The 26,411-nt window shown below is 45.0% G+C and overlaps 1 protein-coding gene across 3 annotated transcripts in view; it reads right to left on the reverse strand.

The window, feature by feature from the left end:
* The window catches only part of DPF3 (double PHD fingers 3), a gene marked incomplete at its 5' end in the record, with an annotated part of 250,104 nt that overhangs the window by 133,698 nt on the left and 89,995 nt on the right, over positions 1–26,411 (reverse strand). For 2 of the 3 annotated variants that reach the window (XR_013813379.1, XM_079767944.1), the window contains one exon: positions 9,948–10,108. Coding sequence is in view for 2 of the 3 variants with exons in the window: in XM_079767944.1 (XP_079624070.1) it covers positions 9,948–10,108 (161 nt within the window). Of the gene's footprint in view, positions 1–9,947; positions 10,109–10,375; positions 10,478–26,411 lie in introns of those variants that run through there. The other variant, XM_079767945.1, reaches the window with a different exon arrangement.

Consider the following 26,411-nt stretch of genomic DNA (forward strand, 5'->3'; position numbering starts at 1 on the left):
CCAAACTAAGCACAAGAAACATGAAGAAAACTATAACAAGGCATATCATAATAAAAATTGTCCAAAAACACTAATAAAGAGAAAATATTAAAAGCAGAAAAAGGATCCATATATTATATAGAGAACAAAAATTTGGATGATTTCTCATCAGAAACAATGCAAGCAAGAAAACAGTGGTTCACTCACCATCACTACAGTACTGAAAAGCATTTGTCAACCTAGATTCTATACCCAGCAAAAAATCTTTCAAAAACCTAAGACAAACTAAAGATATTACAAAAGTTGAAAGAATTATCAGCAGATCAACACTACAAAAAAATGTTAGTTTTTTACACAGAAAGAAAGTGATACCAAATCTAAATATAGATCGACACAAAGAAACGAAGAGCATCAGAAATCAAGGGCATGTGCCTTGGTTGCAGGCACATCCCCAGTAGAGGGTGTGCAAGAGGCAGCTGATTGATGTTTCTCTCTCATGGATGTTTCTAACTCTCTATCCCTCTCTCTTCCTCTCTGTAAAAAATCAATAAAATATATTTAAAAAAAAAAAAAAGAAATGGTTAGTACTACAGGCTTGTCCTCGGGTTACGTCAGACTTGACATATGTTGTTTCGTGGTTACATCGCCATCTCCCAAGTTCTGTCATTTCAACATATGTACATATGTGCTTTGTGTTTTTTATTATTTATTTACCACAAGTAAAGGTCAGGAATTGTTATCTTTCTTTTAATTTTTTTTTTACTGTTTCACTTCATTACTGCTGTGTATGTGCTCCACGTGAGTGACATAGGTGCTTATGTAGGTGGGTTCTGACTTACGGCGAAAATTGCGTTACATCGCGCCGCCGTAGGAACGGATCTCCAACGGACCTACTGTACATGAGCAATTACATAAGATGTTTTTCTTATTATTTAAAACTTTTTAAAAGATTAGTGACTAAATAAAAATAAAGACAATTGTAATATGAGGTTTAATGCCATGTGTAAAAATAAAATATATGACAACAATTGCACAAAGGTCAACAAGGGAAAAATAAAGATACACTTACTTGTATTAGTTTCCTATTGCTGCTATAATAAACTGCCACAAATTGAGAGGCTTAAAACAATACCAATTTGTTATCTTAGAAGCCAGAAATCCAAATTCAGTCTCACTGAACTACAGGTATCAGCAGGATTGCATTCCTTCTGTAGTGTCTGGGAGAAAATCTATTTCCTTCCCTATTCTGGGTTCCAGAAACCACCTACATTCTTGGTTTGTGGCCCCTTCTTCTGTTACATCACTTCAACTTCCGTTTCTGTTGTCACATCTTCTGCTCTGACTCTGACCCTCCTGCCCCCTCTTATAAAGACACTTATGCTTACATCTGAATAATGTATAATAATCCCCCATCTCAATGTCCTTTTTGCCATATAAGGAAACATATTCCTAAGTTCCCAGGATTAACATGTAGACATCCTTGTGGGGGTGGGGGCAGCCAGGGAGAGGTCAATGGGGGGGGAAAGGAAACTTATGTAATATTTTAAACAATAAAGAACTCAAATTTTAAAAAAAAAAAAGATGTAGACATCTTTGGGGTAGGAGAGCATTATTCTGTTTACCACCATAAGATTACTAGTATAGCGTATTTATTAATAAAATGTCACTTGAAGGTAAACTGTAATTAAAGATACATACTATAATCATTAAGCAATCACTAAAACAGCAAAACAAACAGTTATAGTTAATAAGCCAGAGGAAATTAGATAGAAATCATAAAAATTATATTATTCCCAGAAAAAGAAGAAAATGAGGAAAAAGAGAACAAACAGATTGATAAATGGGAAATAGCAAAATGATGGATTTAAATCTAACTATAACAAAAATCACATTAAATGTAAATGGTCTAAAGACCAATTTAAAAAGCATATTAACACCAGGCCAGTGTTGCTCAGTGGTTGAGCATCAACCTATGAACTGGGAACATGCCTTAGTTGGGACTCAGTCCCCAGTAGGGGGTGTGCAGGAGGCAGCCGATCAATAATCCTCTCTAATCATTGATGTTTCTATCCCTCTCCCTTCCTCTCTGAAATCAATAAAAATATATATTTTTTTAATTTTTAAAAGCATATTATTCCACTACATTAAAAAAGCAACACAGGCTCTAGCCAGTCTAGTTCAATGGATAGAACATCGGCCTGCAGACTGAAGGGTCCCATGTTCGATTTCGGTCATGGGCATGTACCTCGGTTGCAGGCTCAATCCCTGGCCCTAGTCGGAGCACATGCAGGAGGCAACCAATCAAAGTGTCTTTCACATTGATGTTTCTCTCTCTGTGTCTTTCCCCCTCCCTTCCACTCTCTCTAAAAATCAATGGAGCCCTAGCTGGTTTGGCTCAGTGGATAGAGCGTTGGCCTGTGGACCAAAGGGTCCCAGGTTCGATTCCGGTCAAGGGCACATGCCAAGGTTACAGGTTCTATCGCCAGTAAGGGGTGTGTAGGAGGCAGCCGATCAATGATTTTCTCTCTCTCTTTCTCTCCCTCTCCCTTCCTCTCTGAAATCAATAAAAACGTAAAAAATAAATACATAATTAAATAAACAAATAAATAATGAAAATAAATAAAATGGAAAAATGTCCTCGGGTGAGGATTAACAAAACAAAAAAAAGCAAGACACAACAATATACTGCCTATAAAAAAATGAAAATCTTGTGGCATAAAGACCCAAATATATTAAAAGTAAAAAGAATGGAAAAAGATACACGTTAAAACTAATTTTGAAAAGAAGCTAGAATGGCTATATACATATCAGAGAAAGTAGATTTTATTTTATTTTTTAATATATTTTATTGATTTTTTACAGAGAGGAAGGGAGAGGGATAGAGAGTTAGAAATATCGATGAGAGAGAAACATCGATCAGCTGCCTCCTGCACACCTCCTACTGGGGATGTGCCCGCAACCAAGGTACATGCCCTTGACCAGAATCGAACCTGGGACCCTTCAGTCCGCAGGCCGACGCTCTATCCACTGAGCCAAACTGGTTTGGGCAAGAAAGTAGATTTTAGAATAAAGAATATCAGTAGAAATAAAGGTCATTAAATAATGATAAAGGGATCAATTTAACAAGAAAATATAACAATTCTAAATATTTATGCAGCTAAACAAAGGTTCAAAATCTATGAAGCAAAAACTAATAGAATTGTAAGGAGAAATAGACAAACTCACAATTATAGTCAAATTTTCAATACTCTCTCTTGATAATCCATAGAACAACTGGGGGGAAAAATCAGTAAGGATGTAGAAGACTTGAGCAACACTATCAACCAACTTAATTTAATTGGTATTTACAGAATTTCCCAACAACAGGAAAATTCACATTCTTTTCCAGACCAAAGAGAATAGTTATCCAAAAGAGACCATATGGAATTAAATTAGAAATAAATAACAGGCATATCTTTGAAAATCCTCCAAATGTTTGAAAACTAAATAAGACACTTCTAAATAATCCATGGGTAAAAGAAGAAATCAAAAGGGAAATTAGAAAATGTGTGAATTAGAGTAAAATAAAAACACAATATCAAATGTTATAAAATAAAGCTAAAGTAGTATTTCTATTTAGAAATTATATTTTTAAGTGCCTATAGTAGAAAAAAGATTTCAAAGCAATGATCTCAGTTTCTACCTTAAGAAATAAGAATGAGAAGAACAAGTTAAATATAAGTAAACAAGGGGGAAAAGGTGAAAATAAAGATCAGAGAAGAAACTGTAACATACTAAAAGTTGAAAAGTATCCATTATACCAAAAGCTATTTCTTTTAAAATATCAATAAAATTGCTCCCTATCCAGTTTGATTCAGTGGATAGAGCTGAAAGGTCCCAGGTTCAGTTCCCGTCAAGGGCACGTACCCAGTTTGCAGGCTCAATCCCCTGCCCTGGTTGAGGCTTGTGCAGGAGGCAATCAAGCAATGTATCTCTCTCACATTAATGTTTTTCTCTCTGTCTCTCCCCTCCCTTCCACTCTCTCTAAAAATCAATAGAAAAATATCCTCCAGTGAGGATTAACAACAACAACAAATATCAATAAAATTGGTAAACTTCTAGTCAGATTGATCAGATAAAAAATTTCAAATTATCAATGTAAGAAATAAAAGAGGAATTACCACGCCAGATTCTACAGATATTAAAAGGATAATGATAGTATGAACAACTTTCTGCCACTAATTTTAAGAACTTAGATGAAATGGAAAAAATTCCTTGTAAGTCACAAACTACCAAGGTTCACTCCAGATAAAATGGATAACTTAAATATTTAGGTATCTTTCAAAGGAATTAAATTTGTAGTTTAACACATTCCCAGAAAGAAATTGCAGGGTCCAAATGGATCCATTTGCAAATGCTCAAAACAATTAAGGAAAAAATACCAATTATACATAAATTCATCCAGAAAACTAAAAAGGAGGGAATACTTCCCAACTCCTTATGAGGCCAACATCATCCTGATATCCAAACTACATAGACACAAGAAAACTATAGATCAATCTCTCTCAAAAAATGTAAGAAACTCTTATTAAAATTTTTGCAGCGTGCATCTGACCATATATAAAAAGGATTAATACATCGTGGCAAAGTAGGGTTTATCCTAGGAATGCAATGTCAGTTTAACATTCAAAAATCAGAGCGCCCTCGGAGGTTCTGGATCTGTCTCTTGCTTCAACAGTGTTTGGACGGAACAGACCCAGGGACGCCTCTTCTTCCAGCCTCCGGCCACTCTCCGGCATCTTATCGAGTCACCACCTTCAGAACCACCTCCAGGACCAGCCAACACACTGGGTTTTGTTTCCTACCTTAACTCCTTATTGCCGAACAACCATGAGCTCCCAAATTGGTCAGAATTATTCCACCAGGGTGGAGGCTGCGGTCGACCGCCTGGCCTACCTGCATCTGCGGGGGGCCCCCCACACCTACCTCTCTCTGGGCTTCTAGTTCCACCGCCACAATGTGGCTCTGGGGGAGGAGGGGGGGGGGCAGGGCACTTCTTCCACGAGTTGGCGGAGAAGAAGCGTGAGGGCGCTGAGCATCTCTTAAAGTGGCAAACAAGCGCGGTGGCCGCATTCTCTTCCAGGACGTGCTGAAGCCTCCCCAAGGTCAATGGGGCAAAACTCAGGACGCCATGGCAGCCGCCCTGGCCTTGGAGAGGCACCTGACCCAGGCCCTTTGGAGCTGCAGGCCCTGGGTTCTACCGCAGAGACCCTCAGCTCTGTGACTTCCTGGAGAACCACTTCCTGGATGAGGAGGTGAAACTCATCAAGAAGATGGGCCACCATGTGACTAACATCCGCAGGCTGGCCAGCCCCCAGGCTGGGCGAGTATCTCTTCGAAAGGCTCACCTTTAAGCACGACTAGGAGCCTTTGGAGCCCAGAGGCCTTTCAGAGGCCCCTCTGCATCCCCCTGGTGTCTGGCTTTTGCCTGAGCCTCTTCCCAAAACTACTAGCCATTCTTTTAACCACCCTGAAGCCCTCTCCCATGCATTGGACCAAATGAAACAATAAAGCTTTTTGCAGAAAAAAAAAAATCAATCGATGTAACATCATATTAACAAACCACAAAAGAAATATTGCATGGAGCATCTCAATAGACTCAGAAAAATCAGTTGGCAAACTCCAACATCCATTCCTGATTTAAAACGCTCAAACTAGAAATAGGACCACTCTCAGTGTGATAAAGAACAACTACAAAAAAAAACCTACATCTAACATCATGCTTAATAAAGAAACAATGTCCACAGCTGGTTTGGCTCAGTAGGTAGAGCGTCAGCCTGCAGACTGAAGGTCCGGGTTCGATTCCAGCCAAGGGCAGCTTTCAGGTTTGATCCCCAGTAGGGGGCATGCAGGAGGCAGCCAATTGATGATTCTTTCTCATCATTGATATTTCTATCTCTCCCCTCCCTTCCTCTCTGAAATCAATAAAAATATATATTTTTTTTAAATAATGAAACAATGAATGCTTCCTCTCACCACTTTTACTTAATATTGCATTGGACATTACAGCCAGTACAATAGACAAATAAAATAAAACTCATCTATATTGAAAAGTTTTCTTAATTTACTAACAACATAACCAACTATGTGGAAATGCTGTGGAATCTCTAGAAACCTACTAGAACTAATATGAGTTTAGAAGGTTGCATGATATACAATCAATTTACAAACTTAATTGTACTCTATACTAGCATCAAAAGATAAGAAGTTTAAATTTTTAAAAATCCATTTACAGCAATATCAATAATATTGTAAGTACTTAGAGATAAACATGACAGAAATGTGAAGACCTGTATACTAAGAAAGAAAAAGCATTGACGGGAAAAATTAAAGACATTAATACCGTATTTTCCGGCGTATAAGACGACTGGGCGTATAGAAGATTTTCCTGGGTTAAAAAGTCATCTTAAACGCTAGAAAATACGGTAAGTAGGGATAGGCCATATTTGTGGGTTGGAAGACTCAACATTGAGAACTGTCCATTTTCCCCCACTTGATCTATTGATTCCATACAATCCCAATCAAAATCCCACATATTTGTGTGAAAATTGACACACTGATTGTAAAATGTCATGTGGAAGTGCAAAGGTCAAATAACCAAAATATCTTGGAAAAAGAACAAATTTGGAGGGCTAACACACTATCTGATTTCAAGATGCATTATAAAACTACAATAACCAAGACAGTGAGATATTAGTGTGAAGATAGACAAATCAGTGAAACAGAATTGAGAATCCAGAAATAGATCCACATGCATGTGGCCTCTAATTTTTGACAGAGGTACAACGGCAATTCATAGCTCAACAAATTATGCTGGAACAATTGGATATCTATCTGCAAAAAAACTTTAATCCATACCTTGTACCATATTAAACATTTAATTCAAAATGGATCATAGACCTAAATATAAAACCTCAATTATAAAGCTTCTGCAGGGGAAAAAAAACCTTGACCTGGATTAAGGCAACAATTTCTTAGATACAACAAAATCACAATTTAGAAAATAACAAGTTTATAAGCTCAACTTAAATACCTGCTCTTTGAAAGATACTATTAAGATAATGAAAATACAAGAAACAATCTGGAAGAAAATATTTTCAAAGCATATGTCAAATAAAGGTCTTGTATCCCCACTGTACCCTCTTCCACCTCCATCCAACTCACTCCCCCCACCCTGAAATCACCACATTGTTGTCCATGTCCATAAGTTCTTTCTTTTTTCTACTCACTCCTTCCAATCCTTCTATACTCCCCAATACCCTCACCCCCCCACCCATCCCACCGCATCCCCACCACCAGAGCTGTCTGCCTGCCCTCTATGAGTTTGTCCCTATTTTTCTGGTTAGTTCAGTTTGTGCATTAAATTCCACATATGAGTGAAATTATATGGTGCTTGTCTTTCTCTGACTGGCTTACTTCACTCAGTATAATGTTCTCCAGGTCCATCCATGCGGTCTCGAAGGGTAAAATTTTCTTCCTTTTTATGATCAAGAACTATGAAAATTTAATGACAACAAAACAAGCAATCTAATTTTAAAATGGACAAGAGGTGAACATTTTACCAAACAACATATACGGATAGTAAATAAGCACATGTAAAGATGTTCAATATCATTGTTAATTAGGGAATTCAAAGTAAAACCACATTGAGGCACAACAATATAACTTAGAATGGTTAACCTTTTGCACTCGGATGTCGAGTGTGACTCGACAAGGTTAGCATTAAATCCCGAGTAGAATAAAGGAATCGAGAAAAAAGCAAGCGAGTGCAAAGGGTTAAAACTTTAAAAATCTAACCATACCAAGTGTTGGTGAGAATATGGAAGAACTGGAACTCAAGTATATTGCTGGCATGAATATAAAATGATACAACTACTTTGAAAACAAGCTTAGCAGTTTCATAAAATGTTAAACATACACCTTCTTTACAATCTAGCCATTACACTCCTAGGTACTTTACCCAGAAGAAATAAAAGTACATGTCCATACAAAGACATACACAAATGCTCATAGCAACTTTATAATAGCCAAAAACTAGACAAATCCAAATGTCCCTCAAAAGGTGAATAGGTAAACAAAATGTATTCCGGCCATACAATGGAATACTACTCAGCATAAAAAAAGAATGAATTATTGATGCATGTTAGAACATGGCAAGGTTGCGGGTTTGATACCACCACCCCCCCACCCCCCCACCCCCCCACCCCACCCCCACCCCCGTCAGGGCACATACAAGAATCAACCAATCCTACCTAATAATAGACAAATATGCAAATTGACCGCACCTTTGCTGCGCTCAAGCCACACCCACCAGCCAATCAGGGCGAGTATGCAAATTACATGACCAAGATGGCGGTTAATTTGCATACGCTGAGGGAGGGAGGAGTGAAGACTGAAGACAACTTAGAAGGAAGAGGGAGGAAAAGCGGAAAGCAAGGTGGCTGCCAGAGGGAAAGCCGGGGCGGGGCGGGGCGCGGAGGGCGGCAGCGGCGCGTGAGTGCGGCAGCGGCGCGTGAGTGCAGGCACTGCGGGGAAACGGTGGCGGCAGCAGCAGCACACGCGGCCGCAGAGGCCGCTTGCAGGATTCTTCCTGCAAATGGGCTACTAGTGAATTCATAAATAAGTAGAACAACAAATCGATGTTTCTCTCTCCACACCACCCCCTCTCTCTCAAAATAAAAGGGGAAAAAAAGAAAAAAAATATTCTCCGCGAGGATTAACAACAACAAAAAAGTCTTACTGTTGACTTTGAGTTGGTTTTTTCCCCGGGTTTTTTTCCTTTGAACTTTTTAAAAAATCTTTATTATTTAAAGTACTACATATGTCCCCTTTTTTCTCCCATTGACCCCTTATAGCCCGCCCCCCCCCCTTTTTTTTGTTTGTTTTTGTTAATCCTCACCCGAGGATATTTTTTTCCATTGCTTTTTTAGAGAAAGTAGAAGGGAGGGAGAAAGGGGGAAGAGAGAAGAGAAACAACAGTGTGAGAAAGACACATTGGTTGGTTAACTCCCCCACGTTCTTGATTGGGACTTAAACTCTCAACCCTTTGGTGCGCACACTCTAACTACTGAGCCAGGGCAACTTTGAGCTTTAATAGCTATTCCTGGTTTATTGGGGGGATGGAGGGTTATGGCCTTATCATTTTTGTTTGTTTGTTTGCTAATCCTCACCCAAGGATATTTTTTCATTGATTTTTAGAGAGAATGGTAAGGAAGGGGAGAGACAGAAACATTGATTGGGGGGGGGGGGGGCGCAGATTAAGCCCATTTACGTGAATCAAACCCAAGACCCTTCAATCCCCAGGCTGATGCTCAAACCCGTGACCCTGTAGGCCGCGGGCTAATGTTCTATCCACTCAGCCAAACCTGCTAGGGCAAGTCATTACCATTTACACATACACACTGAAACATTTACAGACAACAACAAAACAAATAAATAAATAAAACAGACTTGGTTAGCTTCAAAATAACCTGAGGTCTAGGAAGGAAGGGGGAGGAGCGTGTCCATGAAACAAGATTGGCCACAGGTTGATCATTGTTGACTCTGGGTGATAAATATATGGCGATTCATTTTATTATTCTCTCCGCTTTGGCAGGGGTTTGGAACTCATATAGCAGCAAGTTTTAATTACCTCCCTAACCTCCATCCTTTTTTTTTTTTTTTTTTTTAAGAGTAACTTCATTCGTTTTAGAGGGAGGAGCATCGATGTGAAAGTGAAACTGTGGTCCGTTGCCTCCCGTATACCCAGTCCGGTGATAGAACCGCGGCCTGGACATGGGCCCTGACCTGGAATCGAACCCCAGTCAAGAGCGACAAAGCGAGTTTCTGGGAAGAACCCCTGCGCGCTGTCCAGCCTGCCCGACTGATTCCCAGGCCAGCCCCGGCCCTCCTCCTCCTACCCCAGCACCCCGAGGGCGCGGCCCGCTCACCTGGGCCCCGGTGCCGCTTTTCCATCCAGATGTAGCAGTTGTTCTGGGCCACGCCCGTCTGCGAGTCCAGGAAGGGCAGCCGCACGCTCCGCTCGGCGCACAGCCGCGAGTTGTAGCTGCGGCAGTGCTCGATGGCCTCCTTGTAGAACTGGTCCCCGAGCCTGGCAGGCGACAGAGAGGGGGGGTGAGGCCCGGGCACAGCCACGCGCAGCCAGGGGAAGGCCACCCACCCGCCTCGCGGGGAAGAGCTGGTCGTCCTGCGGGCTAAGGAGGGCCGCGGCCTGGCCCACGGGCAAAATCCAACCCGGTGTCGGGTCTCCACCACCAGTTCTGCGTCCTGGAAGGGACCCACCGGGAAACTCAGAAACCCCTCTAGCAAAGAACCTAGGGCCCCCGAGAACACGCGGTGGGAATGAATAAGCCGAGACCTCATTGGAAATGGAGTCTGGAGCCTAGACGTGAGAACTCTCCCAGGACCGAGCCGCCCTAGACCGAGCCGCCCAGATGGCCGAAGTCCGCCCAGTCACACCACGCGCCGCTGTGGACTGCGCCGGAAGTGATGCGGCCGCTCGGCCTCAGCTGGGGGAGACGCCTCCTGTGCCGCCACCGCTCAGCCAATGGGAGGCTGACAGTCAGGCACTGAAAAGTCACAATACTTCCAACTTTCGGTTTTGCCAATGGACTCTTCCATTCCGGCAGCCCCTCCCAAGCCCATAAACGGTTCCTCTCCTTGGTTTCTCGGAGTTGGACGAGATTCACCCTTAGCTAGGGGCCAGAACAGCCAATTCTTTTTTTTTTTTTTTAATATATATTCTATTGATTTTTTACAGAGGAAGAGAGAGAGATAGAGAGTTAGAAACATCGATGAGAGAGAAACATCGATCAGCTGCCTCTTGCACACCCCCCACTGGGGATGTGCCCGCAACCAAGGTACATGCCCTTGACCAGAATCGAACCTGGGACCTTTCAGTCTGCAGGCCGACGCTCTATCCACTGAGCCAAACCGGTTTCGGCAAGAACGGCTAATTCTTGTGTTGTTCCCCAAAGAACCAACGTTGCTGGAGAAATACCTGGCCATGTGTTTAACTAAGAACCACAAGTCCCTGTTCTAGGAAGCAGGAGGTTCCGTTTCAAAAGGTGGCTCTGAAACAACCTTGTGCAAGGGATCTACTGGAACAGCAGGCTTCTAGAGCGCCCTCATTAACATCCCCCAGTAGACACACTTTGTTCTCAGTGATTGCCAGCAAAACAGTCTAGAATGAACCCTGCTCTCCAGCATGGATGCACAGATCTCCATTACAATAGAAGAGAAACTCTCCAAATAAAAGACTTAGAAGGACAGAGGAGACAATCCATGAAAGGAGAGCTATGATAAAGGGAAGGAGGTCAAGAGGGCATGCACCAGTCTTTTAAAACCACACACTTAAGAAAATAACTTTCTGCCCTGGCCGTTGGGCTCAGTGGATAGAGCATCGGCCTGTGTACCAAAGGGTGGCAGGCTCGATTTCTGGTCAAAGGTACATACCTGGGATGCAGGTAATCAATGTGTCTCTCTCACCTCTCTCTCTCTCTCTCTCTCTCTCTCTCTCTCTCTCTCTCTCTCTCTCTCTCCCTCGCCCCCCTCGCCTCACTTTCTTCTACTCTCTCAAAAAATCAATGGAAAAAATATCCTCCGGCCTGGCCAGTGTGGCTCAGTGGTTGAGTGCCGACCAATAAACCAGGAGGTCATGGTTTGATTCTTGGTCAGGGCATATGCCCAGGTTGCGGGCTCAATCCCCAGTGGGGGGCATGCAGGAGGCAGCTGATCAATGATTCTCTCTCATCATTGATGTTTCTATTTCGCTCTCCCTCTCCCTTCCTCTCTGAAATCAATAAAAATATTTTTAAAGTATATATATATATATATATATATATATATATATATATCTGTATATATATCCTCAGGTGAAGATAACAAAAATAAATAAATAAACAAAGCTCAATAGAGCTTTTAAAAAAAAGAGCTTTCTGATGATAAATAAAAGAAGCATTTAAAATAATAATAGTTGATTTTGAACTCAATATAATTCAATTCAAAACCTAGAAAGACCTTTCTGGTTTTCTGGAGTGGTGATCTGATTAAGCACCACTTAATTAAGTAAATTGTATAATCCTGAATCTTTGGAATCCTTGGACATGTGGTGATGCTACTAATTTTAAGATAGTATCCTTTTCAAAGGCCAAAAATATAACATTGATAAAAACTGATCAAATGTAAGGCACATACCTAAAACTCATATAAAATAATATTGAAGGTCAACTGTAATTGAAAATAATTCAATGAAATGTTTAAAGTTATAGCAATAATATTCATTTTGCCTACCAAATTAATAAAGAGTAAAATTTTTGAAATGTAAATCACAAAAAATAACCCATGAGATCAAATACCTAAGAAATGAAAGCTAGGCACATGTTGGAGGTTAACTGGCTCCTGAAATACACATGTCCTAACGTAGTCATTGCCAGGTGAACTTGAGCCTCTTCGCGGAGAGGAGGAGACCGGAAGGGAAGAGCCTGGGAACGCAGGGCCAAAGGGAGAATCAAGTAGCTCATTTTGAAGCAACATTATGAATGTCCCTTTGTTTTGATTCTATGTAGATTTGAAAAGCCAAAATCAGGGAGGGAAAGTCACTAAGTTAAAAATAATATAACTCTTAACCAAAATATTTAGAGGAATAAAGAAAGCAAATTTTAAATGAAATTTTCCACAGTTTTTTATTGTTAAGTCAGTGGATCAGAGTCTACCAAAGAGTTTAAAGCAAATTTCTCATTCTAGGAGGATACAATCCTTGCAGCTTCTGAGGCATCGTTTGGAAATTACTTACTGATATGCCCCCTTAAAAAAAAAAAAAAAAAAAGCTCTTTGTTCCTTTTCCACCTCTGAATATCTTCACCCACCAGGAAGACAAAACGTGCTCAGAAAGTGTCCTAGCAGTTGAAAACCAAACTGTAATCAGATTATAATAGTTAGACAGCTGCAACTGAACTGGGGAGGGGATGAGAGCCCATTAAATGCTATAAAACGTAACAACAATCAAGGCTGGTAACAAGGATCATGAGATTGATCAAACATAAAGAAACGTTTCCTACAAAGTTTCGCACGTGTGTCCCACCAGCTTAAATGTCTCCTGCTGCTAGAGCAATGTCGCTCAGTGTAACAGAACTTCCACGGCAGCGCAGCCCAGGCAAGGTGGCACCGCGTGGCGAGGGCACCCCAGATGCTCCAGCTCCCCTCCACAACACAGCGACCAGCCACGCCACCCTGATGAGAACTGACAAGAAAGAGCACGTGACAGGGAGGTGTCCAATGTGAGAAGCAGTTATCTGTTTTCCCACCATCTTTGGACAGACTGCCAAAAGAGATATTAACTAATCCAACCCCAGAAAGTCTGCAAAAAGATAACCCATTTAAAAAAAAAAAAAAGAAAAGAAAACTGTACACTAAAACTCATCGACTGGAGGGAAGAGGGTCTCCATTTTCAAAACAAACTTCTGGAAGCCAAGACAAAAGAAATCTATCGTAGGCTCTCAAATTAGACTTTTCCTGATATGCTCGTAACTCACTTCCAACAGCTTCAATCTAAAAGAGAGGAGCAAGAAAGGGAACTTGCTGAAAATGAAAAGTAAGGCACTAGCTGGTTTGGCTCATTGAATAGAGCGTCGGCCTACGGACCGAAAGGTCCTGGGTTCGATTCCAGTCAAGGGCACATGCCCGGGTGGCGGGCTCGATCCCCAGTGGGGGGCGTGCAGGATGCGGCCGATCAGTGATCCCCTCTCATCATTGGTGTTTCTGTCTCTCTCTCTCTCCCTCTTCCTTCTTCTCTGAAATCAATAAAAATACATTATTTTCAAAAAAGAAAAGAAAATGAAAAGTGAGGTTGGCCAAGCCCGTGCCCGATGCGGAATGGAACAAGAAAGTCAAACAAAGTGGTGCACTGAGTGAAAATTAATTTCATCCTAAATACTTTCCGCTTTCATAACATGCAATGTTATTAGTAACAGGCATGCTGGGGATGTGTTTTTAAAAGTAATCTTTGTGTGGATAATGCCTCCCTTCTGTAAACAGAAAAGCCTTCCTGGGGACTGGAACAACTGTATTAAAGACTGAAGCTGCAAAAATGTGACATCTAACACCCTCTCTGCTATCCTCTGCAGGGAAGTCACTTTTAAACAGACCAGGCGATGGCAGAGATTTGGAAACAACACATAAAGCCTTTTTCAAGATATGGGAGCAGAAAAGAGGCTTGAGCCTCCTTGGTAAAAGCAAGCAGCTCTTCTCCAAAAGTTAATTAGCCAAAATCTTCACAAGGCTTGCTCTGCTGTCTAGGAAAAAAATAATGGCCAGGTCTCCCTATCCCATGGAATGCAGTTTAACAGGAGAGAGGACAAGTGTCCTTTTCAATATGGTATTTCTTTAAAAAAAAAAAAAAAATACCCCACAGTGATAGGCTCTCAGGGGTGACATTTGCATTTGAGTTGCAAGGGGCAGCGGGAGCAAGGAAAAATTGGCAGCAAAGGATTCAGTGTGTGGAGTGGTGACCAGCGTGCCCCAGGCTGGGTCAGGCACAGCCAAGCCTCAGCCATCACCTATCCACACCAAACCAAAGAGGGCTGGCTTTCCTGCTGGATGATCGACGTCTTAGGCTGGCAGGGGCAGAGTAGAATGGCGTTCTCATCTGCAGCTGACTTCAGGCTACTCAAGACTGCAATCAGCAGCGAGAACGGCCAGGGGAACCCATTGCTGGGCTCTCAGCTCGGAGCCGTGCTGGCTGCCTGGTTCTGGGGCTTTGTGGGGGGCGAGATCCCTCAGGAACCCACCTGGAATGAAAGTAGCCTCGCCGTGAGAGTGCTCCCGTGACCCTCCTGGAGCACATCTGTGGAGAAATGGATTCCGGGGGCCAAAGAGGATCCACGGTGGAAAAAGTGAGACTTCTCCTAAATGAATGCCAATGAGGCCCTAACTGTGATTTCCAGGGCCCATAGCACGCACACACCCCTCAAGACTCTTGCTCCTCTCCTTCCTCACACTTTCACTTCCCTCCCCCTGGAGACCTGATTGCTGTTCTCATAGATTCCAGACCCAGCCCTCCGACCCAGACACCTGGGCTCTCTGGCTCGTCACTGTCCCTCTGGTCCTGTGTTCTGACCCAAGGTCAGGTGTCCTGCCTTACCTCAAACACCTGTCCAAAAGCAACTTCCTCATCTCTTGCCAGAACCTGCTCCCTCCCCCGCCCCCCCCCCAGCCTCCATTCTTCTAGGGTTGGGGGTGGGGAGAGGAACTGCTCTCCTATCTCCCTAGCAAGCTGTCCTTGGACCTTCCCTTTCCTTCACTCCATCTGGCACTGAATTCTTTCCTTTCTTAGGGTTTGTCCCTTTTCCTCCATTCCCACTGCATGGCCACAAATCCCCTTTGACTGTAAAAAAGGACCTTGGCCCATCACAGATCTGTGTGCACAAAAACAGGGATCAGCAGAGATAAACAGAAGCCCTGGCCCCCCGGCGGGATTTCTGCCCCCTCCTTCCCCTGGGGCTGCTCTTTGGTGTGCGGCCACCTGGATTTTCTGCGGTCCCACCCGGCTACCCATACTTCCCCAGCTGCCCACAAACACAACAAAACTCATCTACGCCAATAGACTAACTTCCTCCTGTTTGCACTTAAGTATGTTTAACTGAGGCATGGAAAACCATCTCCCATTTATGTAATGTTTATTTTGTGTGTGTGTGTGTGTGTGTGTGTGTGTTTTGTTCGTTTTGTTTTAAAATATATTTTTTACTGATTTCAGAGAGGGGAATCAAACCATGACCTCCTGGTTCATAGGTCAGCACTCAACCACTGAGCCATGCCGGCCGGGCTATGAAGTGTTTTATACCTAGCAAGAGAGGGGCAATATTGGGCAAGGTGGGAAGCTTTTCGCTTTCCTCATAGTTACACTGTCCCTACAGCTGCCCTTGACACAAAGCCAAGTTTAGTGTTTGCTATGGACTGAAATGTGTGTCCCCCCCAAATTCACATATTGAAGGCCAACCCTCAGTGTGGATATTTGGAGATGCAACATTTGGGGATGAAGGGATTAGTTCCCTCATAAGAAGAGAAATCTCTTCTCTCTTCTCTCCTCTCCCCACCCCCCTCACCCCCCGCCCCCTACTCTCTCTCTCTCTTTCCTCCATCCCCCATGTGAAGAGACAGCATGAGAACAGCCATCTGCAAGTCCGGAAGAAAACCCTCAACCATCACCAGAACTAGCCTGTGCTGCAACCTGATCTCAGATTTCCCAGCCTCCAGAATTGTGAAAAATAAATGTCTGTTGTTTAAGCCATCCAGTCTATGTTTGTTTTGTTATAGCAGCCTAAGCTGACTAAGACAGTGTTTCTGGTATTTAAAATAGGAAAGGGCTGTCGGTAATGGGTAAGAGATTCCAATCCCCTTCCTCCCTCATCCTATCCCCTTCCAACAAAGACAACAATAATACTACTATTAATAATATCAACATATCAGTTTCAACTCAACTCATTGCTTAATATTTGTCTTCCCTACTAAACTGAAAACTCCACGAGGGCACAGGCCACATTCACAGGGCCACTGCACACGGCCTCTCAGGCCTTGCACTGAACAACTCCCGGGAGCACCGCTCACATAAACTTCAACAGGAAAAGCTCCCCCTGGGGCGGTGCATACTTGGCCTTTTTATTGATTTGCCCCAGTGTCCTGTACAGAGAGCCCAGTACACAGTAGGTGCCTAATAAGTCTTTGTTGAAATGCTTCCAACAGTTCCTCTGCCACTCGCCTGTGGTAGGGGTTTAAATGAGAGTGGTAAAGCGTATGCGGCATGCATGGGCGTGGTCTCCTGAGTTTTTTGCACAAATAGGTTGGTGTTTCAGATCGCATGGCTGTCTACTTGCAACTTTAGGAAAAAAAAATATGAATGTCTGCAATCGCTCTCACTTTATTCAGCTCCCGGGTTATTGCAGCAGGCTCCTGACTACAATCCCTGTAACATTTCTCCTACCCACCGTGACAAAAAGAACTCTCCCTCAAACCCAGCATTTAGTCTTGGACTTGTCAGTATAGTAGCCCAGATGGCTCTCAAAGGTGCCCAAATTCCTCTACCAAGCCGTCAAGGCCCTCGGAGAAGTATGGGGGGGTAGGGGTATGGGGAGCAGAGGGAAAAGGACAGAGACTTGGAATCAGGCAGATCTGAGTGCAGCTCCACCCCTTACTGGCTGCACAACCCTGAGGCAAGTTACTCATCCTCCCTGAGTCTAAATTCTACTTCCCACATGTGGGTATGATCAGTGGTCATTCCTTCCTCCTTCCCCCAAACAGTAATATTATCTGCCACTTTGTGAATGACCCTCTGCCTGGGCTGGCCAGTGCCCTCCACGCGGCACCCATACACACCACCCTCACTACTGCAGTGTCTTCAACACTGTTCCGTGACCGCCCAAACCTCTGTCCTAGGACAGAAGGCAGTGGGTGGCAGAGGTGGAAACTCAGGCATCCAGGAGAACACCGAAATTGTTGCGTAATGATCCCAGAAGTCTGCAGCCTGCCCCAAATGTAGAGACCGCATCTGGCTGTTTGTCACTTTGTCCCCAAGCCCAGCACAGCTTGCCATGTTGAAGTGAATGAAGAAATAATGGGTGAATAATCTGATCTTTCCACATACATGAAGCAGACAGCCCTACCCCTGGGCTCCACCAAAATGCTTCCTCCCACCTGGAATCCTTGCCTCCTGCCCTTGGTCTGACTGAGTCCGGCCTCTTCTAGAAAGCCTCCCACTTATCCCGGCCAATGATGCTTGCTCTCTGCCTTCTCTGAGCTCCCCGCGTGTTTCACTTGTGTGTGCCCCATCTGAACTGCCCTCCTCGTCTCTCCCCACCCGACTAGATTATAGCATCTTGAAGACAGGGACTAAGAGTTCCATACTCGGCGCGACTCAACCAAGCATAATGCAGGGAATTCAGAAGGATGTGGTCAATATGGATTGCTTGATTGAAACGTCACGCCGTCCCTTAGCAAACTAATGGAAGCTTCAGAGTTGAGAGAGGCTTGGGACACTAGAAAAGTTTCTCCATATGAAGTTTATCTGGCTTGTCCACAGCACAGGATTAGGCCTCTGAAAACAGGTAACCTACAAGTTCAAATCCTACTGAATTTTTCCTAGGATGTTCACTTCAGCTCTTGGGATTTTTTCCATTTCTCCATCTACAATATTCACACCACAAGTTGCAGAGATTCTCCTTCTCTGAACTTTACAAGAAGCTCACTATGTGCTGTCATCTGCTGATAAGCATCCCTTGGTGCTTATCAAGCATGCCATCACCCCACTCTCCAGGAGAATGGCCTAGGGCTCTGGATGCAAACTTTGGTTTGTGGCAGAATCAGTGGGGGTGGGGCGGGCGGGGGCCCATGAAATTCTGATTCTGTAGGCTTGAGATGAGATCTAGGTATCTGTATTTCTGACAGATCCCCCAGTGATTGAGAAATCTGAAACTCGCTTATCTAAAGATAGCTCCCCAACCTCCAAAGCAAGGACATGAGCAAGAGGGCCTTGTGAGGCTCTTGGGCCATATTTTAATGGCAGAATTGGAAGGCCCAATGAACTGGGCTGGTTTAGTTCCTGGGGGAAATTTTTCGGGCAGGTGGCATGCGTTAACCTGGAAGCACTAACCTGTAGCAGACTAGTCCCACAGACGTCTTCGTCCTTAACAAAGCATCCCAGAGGCCTGGTCAAGGCATCCTTAGAGTGGTCACCCTGGCAGTGATTCTGACTTTCATAACATCACAGGAAAGGCATATTGGGGACAAGGGCGCTGCCTTGCAAAAGCTGTCAGATGAAGACTTTGAACCCTAAAACCCCCATTATGACTTGAATGCCACTCAATCTGACGTTTGGGCCTGCTAGACCCAATAAATTCCTTTTGCAGCATCCACTCTGGTGAAGACTTTTCAGGGACTTATTATGCAAAGCTATCTAAGCAAGACGGAATTTATATTGAACCTGGCCATGATTTCTGAGCTGCCGCTGGGTGTTCTGATGACATATGCAACTCAGGGTTGAAGACAAGGGGCTGCCAAGGACAAGAGACTGAAGGAGGGAGGAAAGCAGTGTGGTTCCTTCCAGTAAATAATGGGGGTGTGGGGGGGGGGACGGTCAGGAGAGGGGGGTGCTCTGGGGAGGAAGAAGACTGCAGCTTTTCTGTGTCCCAGGTTTGCCTTCCAAATGGCATCCAGACGTGACAAAATAAATGTCTCCTCCAGAGACTAAAAAATGTGTAGAATGCAACCAACTTTCAAAAGTAAAAAAAAAAAAAAAAGACTGCTTTATCTTGGGTGAAGCATACCTAGAAAAAAACACACACCCACCACAGAAACCTCATTGACTGGAAAATATTTTTACGTTCCTGGATTCTAGGCTGAGTCCTTTCTGAAACGCCAACAATGAGCTGGGCACCAGTATGCTGTCCCCTGGGTGTGATTGTCAGCAGAAGCTCACCACTGATCAGAGACAATTCTTGCACAAACACATCCTCAGAGTCCATCTTTGCTGCTGGAATCGAAGGGCCTCCCTGCTGCCTCCTCCAGTAACGGGAATATTGGCATTTCCAACACCACCACAAAGGACACATACTTCTGCAGTCAATTCTCAACACAGAAGACCAAATGATCTTTTTTAAATGGAAATCAGATTATGGCATTCTCCTCCTTAGATCCCTCCAATGGCTTTTCATTGCACTCAGAATAAAATCTGAACTCTTTCCCGTGGCTGCAGGCCCCAGACTGTCAGGCCATGCCCACCTCTCCTGCTCCACCTTGTCTCCTGCCCTCCTTGCCTACTGGACTCCATCCTCACTATACTTCTTTCTGTCCCTCTAATATACCAAGATCATTTCACCTCAGGACCTTTGCATATGCTACTCCCTCCTCCTGGTATACATTCCTCTCAGATCATCTCCTGGTTGGCTTCTCCTTCTCCTTCTTCAACCTACCCTATCAAGGGTAGCCCACTCTATTCAACTCCTGCCCTAGCCCTTGCTATCTCATATGCTACTTTATTTTCTTCATAATACTTACCACTTTCAAGATTTTTCCCTCCTTTCTCTCTTTGCCTGCTGATTGTCTCTACATAAAATTGTGAGCTCCGTGAGATGAGGGTCTTCCTTCCCCAGTATAAGACTGGATCCCTTGACCTAATGCAGGATTTGGCACATATGAAATGTTTAACAGATACACTGAACAAATAAATAAAAGATCTAGGTCTACCTGCAACAAACAGTTTGGATGGTATGGAAGCCTGATCTTCCAGAGGGCAAGAAGGTCAGTGCTGGGAGAGGCCCCAGGGCAGGGAATGAGGCTCACACTGCCAACTTCTCCCTTCTGGTCCCCTCTGCCCAACACACTTCTGACAGTAGGTTAGGGACCCATTTCACTGTTCATATGTGAATCTTACTCATGACCCCACAATGCCACCTCCACACTCCAAAACCTGGAGAGAAGTGGGGCCAAGTGGATAAATGATGCCATTTGTGACATCAGCCACTCTTTTCTAAGCCCCAAAAGGACATTCCAGGCCTGATATTAGCACTGTAAACCAGTAGTGCCAGAAGATGGTCCCCAACGTAGCAACTCCACGTCCCTTAAAGGGCCTCTCTCTGAATTAACCTCTTCTGCGTGTTCTTTCTCAGAAAACTGATCCATGTCCTTATCCATAGCCCTGAGCCTACAGGTAGTGGCAGGGGCAGGGGCCGGACGGGGGTGGGGAAGCACTACTTGACGGGAAATCAATGGGAACCTGAAGGTCATCCGGAGGGCGCTGTCTCCTCATCATGCACCTGCTGGGATGGGATTTGTGGTCCTGACCTTGCTGGAGGACCTCTGCCCTCCTGTCAGAGTTGGTTAAATCAGCCTGCAGAAGCAAACACCCTGCAGACCAAGTGATCTCCAGGCGTCCTTCTCAGGGACATCAAGGCAAACAAAGAAGCACTGAGTCTCATTTAACCTGCCACGAGGCTCACAGTCACCCCAATTTCTCTTGGCAGCCACCTGTGCAAACTGCCTCGGACCTGCTGTTTTTTGAGGCACACACTTGGAAACCTTTTAATAAGGACAGAACAAAGCCAGGCTGACCAAGAGGCTGGTCATGTCCCCAAATTTGAGTTCTCTGATGAAATTGGTACAAACATCCTGGGGCCCGGCCAGTGTTGCTCAGTGGTTGAGGGTTGACCTATGAACTGGGAGGTGATGGGATGGTTCGATTTCCAGTCAGGGCACATGCCTGGGTTGTGGGCTCAATCCCCAGTAGGGGACGTGCAGGAGGTAGTCGATCAATGATTCTCTCTCATCATTGATGTTTCTATCTCTCTTTCCCTCTCCCTTTCTCTGTGAAATCAATAAAAATATACTAATATTTATATCCTGGGAAACTAAAACCAAAAGAAAGGTGAAATACCTAAATCTGCTCTCGTAATGACAAAGGATGTCAAACCTCCATATTGCTTAGGAAGGTCTCTTCTTCCCATCCCATCAACTATAAAGGGAACATGACTAAATTTAGAATCTGATCCTCCTTTCCTCATGAACCCAAGTCCCTTCCTTCCTCCCTCCCTCCCTCCCTCCCTCCCTCCCTCCCTTCCTTCCTCCCTCCCTCCCTCCCTTCCTTCCTTTCTTCCTTCCTTCCTTTCTTCCTTCCTTCCTTCCTTCCCTTCCTTTCCCCCTCTAGTCTTCTTCCCTCAATCTTTCCACCTCAGCAAAAGTCACTTATTATACAGGTCAGGAGCAAAGAATTCAGCCCCATCTCCAATCCAAAAGTTAAAGATGAGTCTAGCATAAAGATGAGGAAGAGTCACCCAACACATATGTATAGAAGGATGACACGGTGATGTTAATAATATTAATAGCGGCATGGCCACCATTTATTGAGCACTTACTGTGTGTGGTAGGCACATTTCTAAGCACTTTGCTATTCCCCCTATTTCACAGACAAGAGAAATAAGATATAAGCCCAGGCAATTTCAGACCAGAACCTTGCTCTTAGCCACTATCCTATCAGCCTCACAGGGCCCATTGCCCCTTCACAGTGGGTGGTGCCTCCAGGACTAGAATAACTTGAACAACACTTCTTGTTCTGGAGGCACCGGTCTCTCTAAGAGCATTACTGATTTGCTGGGCAATCTTAAGTATTTCTCTTTTTTGCGCCTGGGTTTCCCAAACTGCCAAACTGTCCAGATGTCGACTTTCCTCTCACAGAGCCACCTCCCAGTAACCCAAGAAGTGGGTCAGGGATGGGGCTGCCTGAAAAGACACCCTTAGAGAAATGCAAAATGTATGCTGTGGTTTAGAAACCAAATATATCCCCCAAGTGAGTAAGGAGTGATGGACCCTGAGAGCCCCTGTGGTTCCAAACACCTACTGACAGGAGGAAAAGAAAGATGCCAGATTCAAATAACTAAAGAGCCAGATTTAAGAAGCCCAGAGGGGCCATGACTGGTTTTGCTCAGTGGATAGAGCATCCGCCTGTGGACTGAAGGGTCCCAGGTTCGATTCCGGTTGGGGGCAGGCACATCCCCAGTGCAGGGTGTGCAGGAGGCAGCTGATCGATGTTTCTCTCTCATCAATGTTTCTAACTCTCTACCCCTCTCCCTTCCTCTCTGTAAAAAAATCAATAAAATATATATTTTTTAAAAAAAATAAAAGAATCCCAGAGGGTCAGAGATTGTCCAGTCTGGTGTTTCTGTTGTATTACAAGGAAAATCAATAACCAGAGAGGTGAAGGGATTTCCCTCCGTCACACAGGAGCAGTGCCGACGGTAGACCATGTCCAGGTTCCTAGTTGAGGGACTTCTCCAGGTGTATAGCAGGGTCTGCAAACCACAGCCCGTGGGCCAGACCCGGCCCACCAGGAATGTCTGTAAGTCAAGTTCAATAGGAAGGCAGCCATGCCCATTCGCTTGCATATTGTCTGTGGCTGCTTTCACACTACAGTGGTAGAGATGAGGAGATCCAGCAGATCGCGTGGCCTGCAAAGCCTAAAATATTTACCTAAATATTTACCTAGAATGGGCCTTTACAGAAAAAGCCCTCTGACTTTTAGTTGATAGCATAAGACTTGAGTAATGAAAAGACTCCATCCTTGGAATGACAGAAAGTAGAATGGGAGGCCCCAGAGCCACGCAGCTTAAGCAAATCTTTTTACAATTATCCCAGCTTGGTACAACTTAATAAAAACCCATAAATACAGTTAATACTAAGGAAAACAAGCACTAGCTCACCCTACCTATTTAATAATGATTGTTAACTACAGCAAGCAAAACTCAACGCTGAAAATTAATTTTTCTAGCTTCCCCTGAAAGCCCTTTTTCATTTGGGAAATGCTTTCGGCCAATGGGCGGAAGGACGCTCCTCACAGATGCACAGGCCTCACTTCCTCCTGGGGGGTGGAAAAGGGCTACAGCTGAGGCAGTGGGGGAAGAGAGAGCAGTGCCCCGCCCTGGGGTGTTCTCTGTCAAACAGGATGGTGCCCCTTGCCTCCCTCACTCCAAATAAAGGCAAGAGCCCCCAGGTACCAGCCAAGGCTCCTATCCAGGCTTCCTCGACCCACAGTGCCTCCCTGCCTGGCTCACCCATCTCTCTCCTCTCCAGAGGATCAGCATAAGGCTCACAGAAGCATCCCAGCCCTCGGCTGTTTTGGTGAGGACATTCTATCATCTCATGTGGGGGTGACAGGCTAATGGGGGAATCAAGGCTGGACCTCGGTCCCAGGTTGAAGTTGGAACTTAGCTGTTGTAGGTCTTTGACAAGTCTCTCAACCCCTCTGGGCCCCAGGCGCTCATCTGTCAAATGGAGAGAATTATCCTTACATGTTCCAACTGCTGGGATATGGGCAGAGCCAAATCAAGGGACGAGGCAGGTGCTTGTCTCCATCCCTGTGACCAGGTACAGCCCCAGCCCCTCCCGGAGCCTGACGCTGACTCAGCAGCACTCAATTAATGCTCATCCTGGGGACCTGGGCCCAAGCAAAGCGCAGGGCCTTCTTCTATTCTTATAAGCTTTTCCTCAGGGGGGCTGTACCTTTCCCCCAAATCCTGTAGAACCACAGGGATGCACGTGGCTGTGCTCTGTATTGGGACCTTCATCATTAAGAGTCAAAAAAAAAAAAAAAAAAAAAAAGTCCAAAAGAGCCAACCTGAGCCAGAGGCTGAGCTCTGTGGGGGAGGATGGATGGGCAGGGGAGCTGATTAGATGAAAGGCTGATTAGGGGAAAGGAAGAGGCTGGGGGACAGGAGCCAATTTCAGTGGAGCGAGCACAACCTCCAGCACATGCCCCACAGCCATCAATATCTCCTCCCAAGACAGGTTATCTGGGGAATTTATGTTCTCTAATAATTACCTTGCAGAGGGTTCCACTTATCTTACCAGAAGTATCTGCCAGTTGCCAGGCACACGGGGTTCTGGTTGATTCCATAAACAGTGCTATCCACCCTCACCCCCATCCTCCGAGCACCCGACCTCTGTCCTCTGACCTCTAACCTTTCCTTACTGCTCTGGTGTGGGTGAAGTTGAAGGTAAAAGAGTCTCAACAACTTCCAGGAGATTTAAGGGCTCCATGGGAGCTGACAGAGGGGGTTAGGAGGCTGCCCCTCATCCATAGGCCTGAGAGTGAAGTTGAGGCTGGGCCTGGGGGTTGCAGACTGCTGAGAAAGGCCATGCAGGAAGGGCGAAAGCCGTGCTTGGGGGAGACTGATTGGATTGTGTTTGTCTCCTCCTGACTGATAACATCAGAGCTGGTTAGCATTAATTTTCTTTTCTTGTCTTCACATCCCTCCTCAAAGCCTCCCCTCACCAGTCCTCCAATGATGCCTCCCTCCACTAAGGTCTGGCCACTTATTCAGTAACCGTCATACAGTGCCTTGGGTGCCGGGATCTCCTTAAACACGTGTCCCAGACCCACTGTGAGCAAGCTCCTGGGAGCAGGGGCCTCGGTCCCCAGGTCCTCGGGCTGGCATTGCACACCTGAGTCTTAGCAACCTGGTGCTCCAGGCGGCCCTCACTGTGGGCTGGCCCGGTTCCAGGTGCTTTAGAAACAGTAATGCATTCTGTGTTTGTAGCAACCCCATGAGAGAGAAGCTATTACTATCCCACATTCTACAGTAAGGACACTGGGGTTCAGCTGAAGTCATAGGCTGAGGGCCCCCTAAGGAGGGCCTAGTCAGGCTTTGAACTGGCCGCCTCGTCTCAGAGCCCATACTCTCACCAACGCTCCACTCTGCCTCGACGGTAAGTGTACGCTGAGCCCGAGGAACACTTTATATTGTATTGACCCACTTATTGAGACCACCTTTTTCTAAAATAACGTTTATCAAAGTAATAATAACAACAGCCAACAGCTAATGGTCATGGAGCGTGAAGAGGTGCCAGGCCAAGAACTTGCCTCTGAGTGCTCACGGTCACCTTGGAGGGAGATGCCAGTCGTGAGACAGGCTAGTCGCCAGGACGAGCGGAATAGGGAAACTGGGCAGATACACAGCCAAGTAGTTTACAGCCATCTAGTAAATCGCAACATCCTACCTTCTATAACCAAGGACACTTAGGTGTAAATGGTTTGCACTTCTCCTTCCCAACCAAAGGGTAAAGAGTTTAAGTCACCTTACTCAGGGAGACAGATAGCAGAAATCCAATTAGTGCCATTTGGGCCAACCACACCCAAGGAGAGATGAAGTTAAGAAAATAAATGTCTTTTTGATTCATTAGCATAAACTGATGAACATTCTATTGATCTCCCCAAGACTTCCCCTAAACTCTCAGCCATTAAAACCCCCAAAACAAACCCCCAGGAGCCTTCCCCTTCCTCCTTTCTTCCCCCACCGGCACCTCCTAAACTCTAAGGCCGTGGTCGGCAAACTGGGGCTGGCAAGCCACATGCGGCTCTGTGGCCCCTTGAGTGTGGCTCTTCCACAAAATACCACGGCCTGGGCGGGTCTGTTTTGAAGAAGTGGCGTTAGAAGAAGTTTAAGTTTTAAAAATTTGGCTCTCAAAAGAAATTTCACTCGTTGTACTGTTGATATTTGGCTCTGCTGACTAATGAGTTTGCCGACCACTGCTCTAAGGGATCCCATGAGACAGGGAGCAATGGGCAGAGAGGGAGCAATGGGCAGCAGCAGCTCATCCCAGGTTGACCCTGAACCTGTCCCCAAGACCCCCTTTTCTCTGACTTCTCAGTGAGCCCAAGCAGCCCAGCCTCGGCTCGTTTCCCCACCTAGGCTCTCCTGTTGCTTTTTCTATCCTAGGCCCGTCCTTGTCTCACTGTCCCCAGCTTTAATCAACGTCCTCTCAAAATCCCCTGAACTCCTGTTGTGAAAGTTTTCCTGCTCTAAGTCAAGAACCCACACACTCCCAGTCAGCCTGAGGCTGACCCGCTCAGGGCCGGG

This window comes from Cnephaeus nilssonii, assembly GCF_951640355.1.
Source record: "Cnephaeus nilssonii genome assembly, chromosome: 4".
Taxonomy (NCBI): domain Eukaryota; kingdom Metazoa; phylum Chordata; class Mammalia; order Chiroptera; family Vespertilionidae; genus Cnephaeus; species Cnephaeus nilssonii.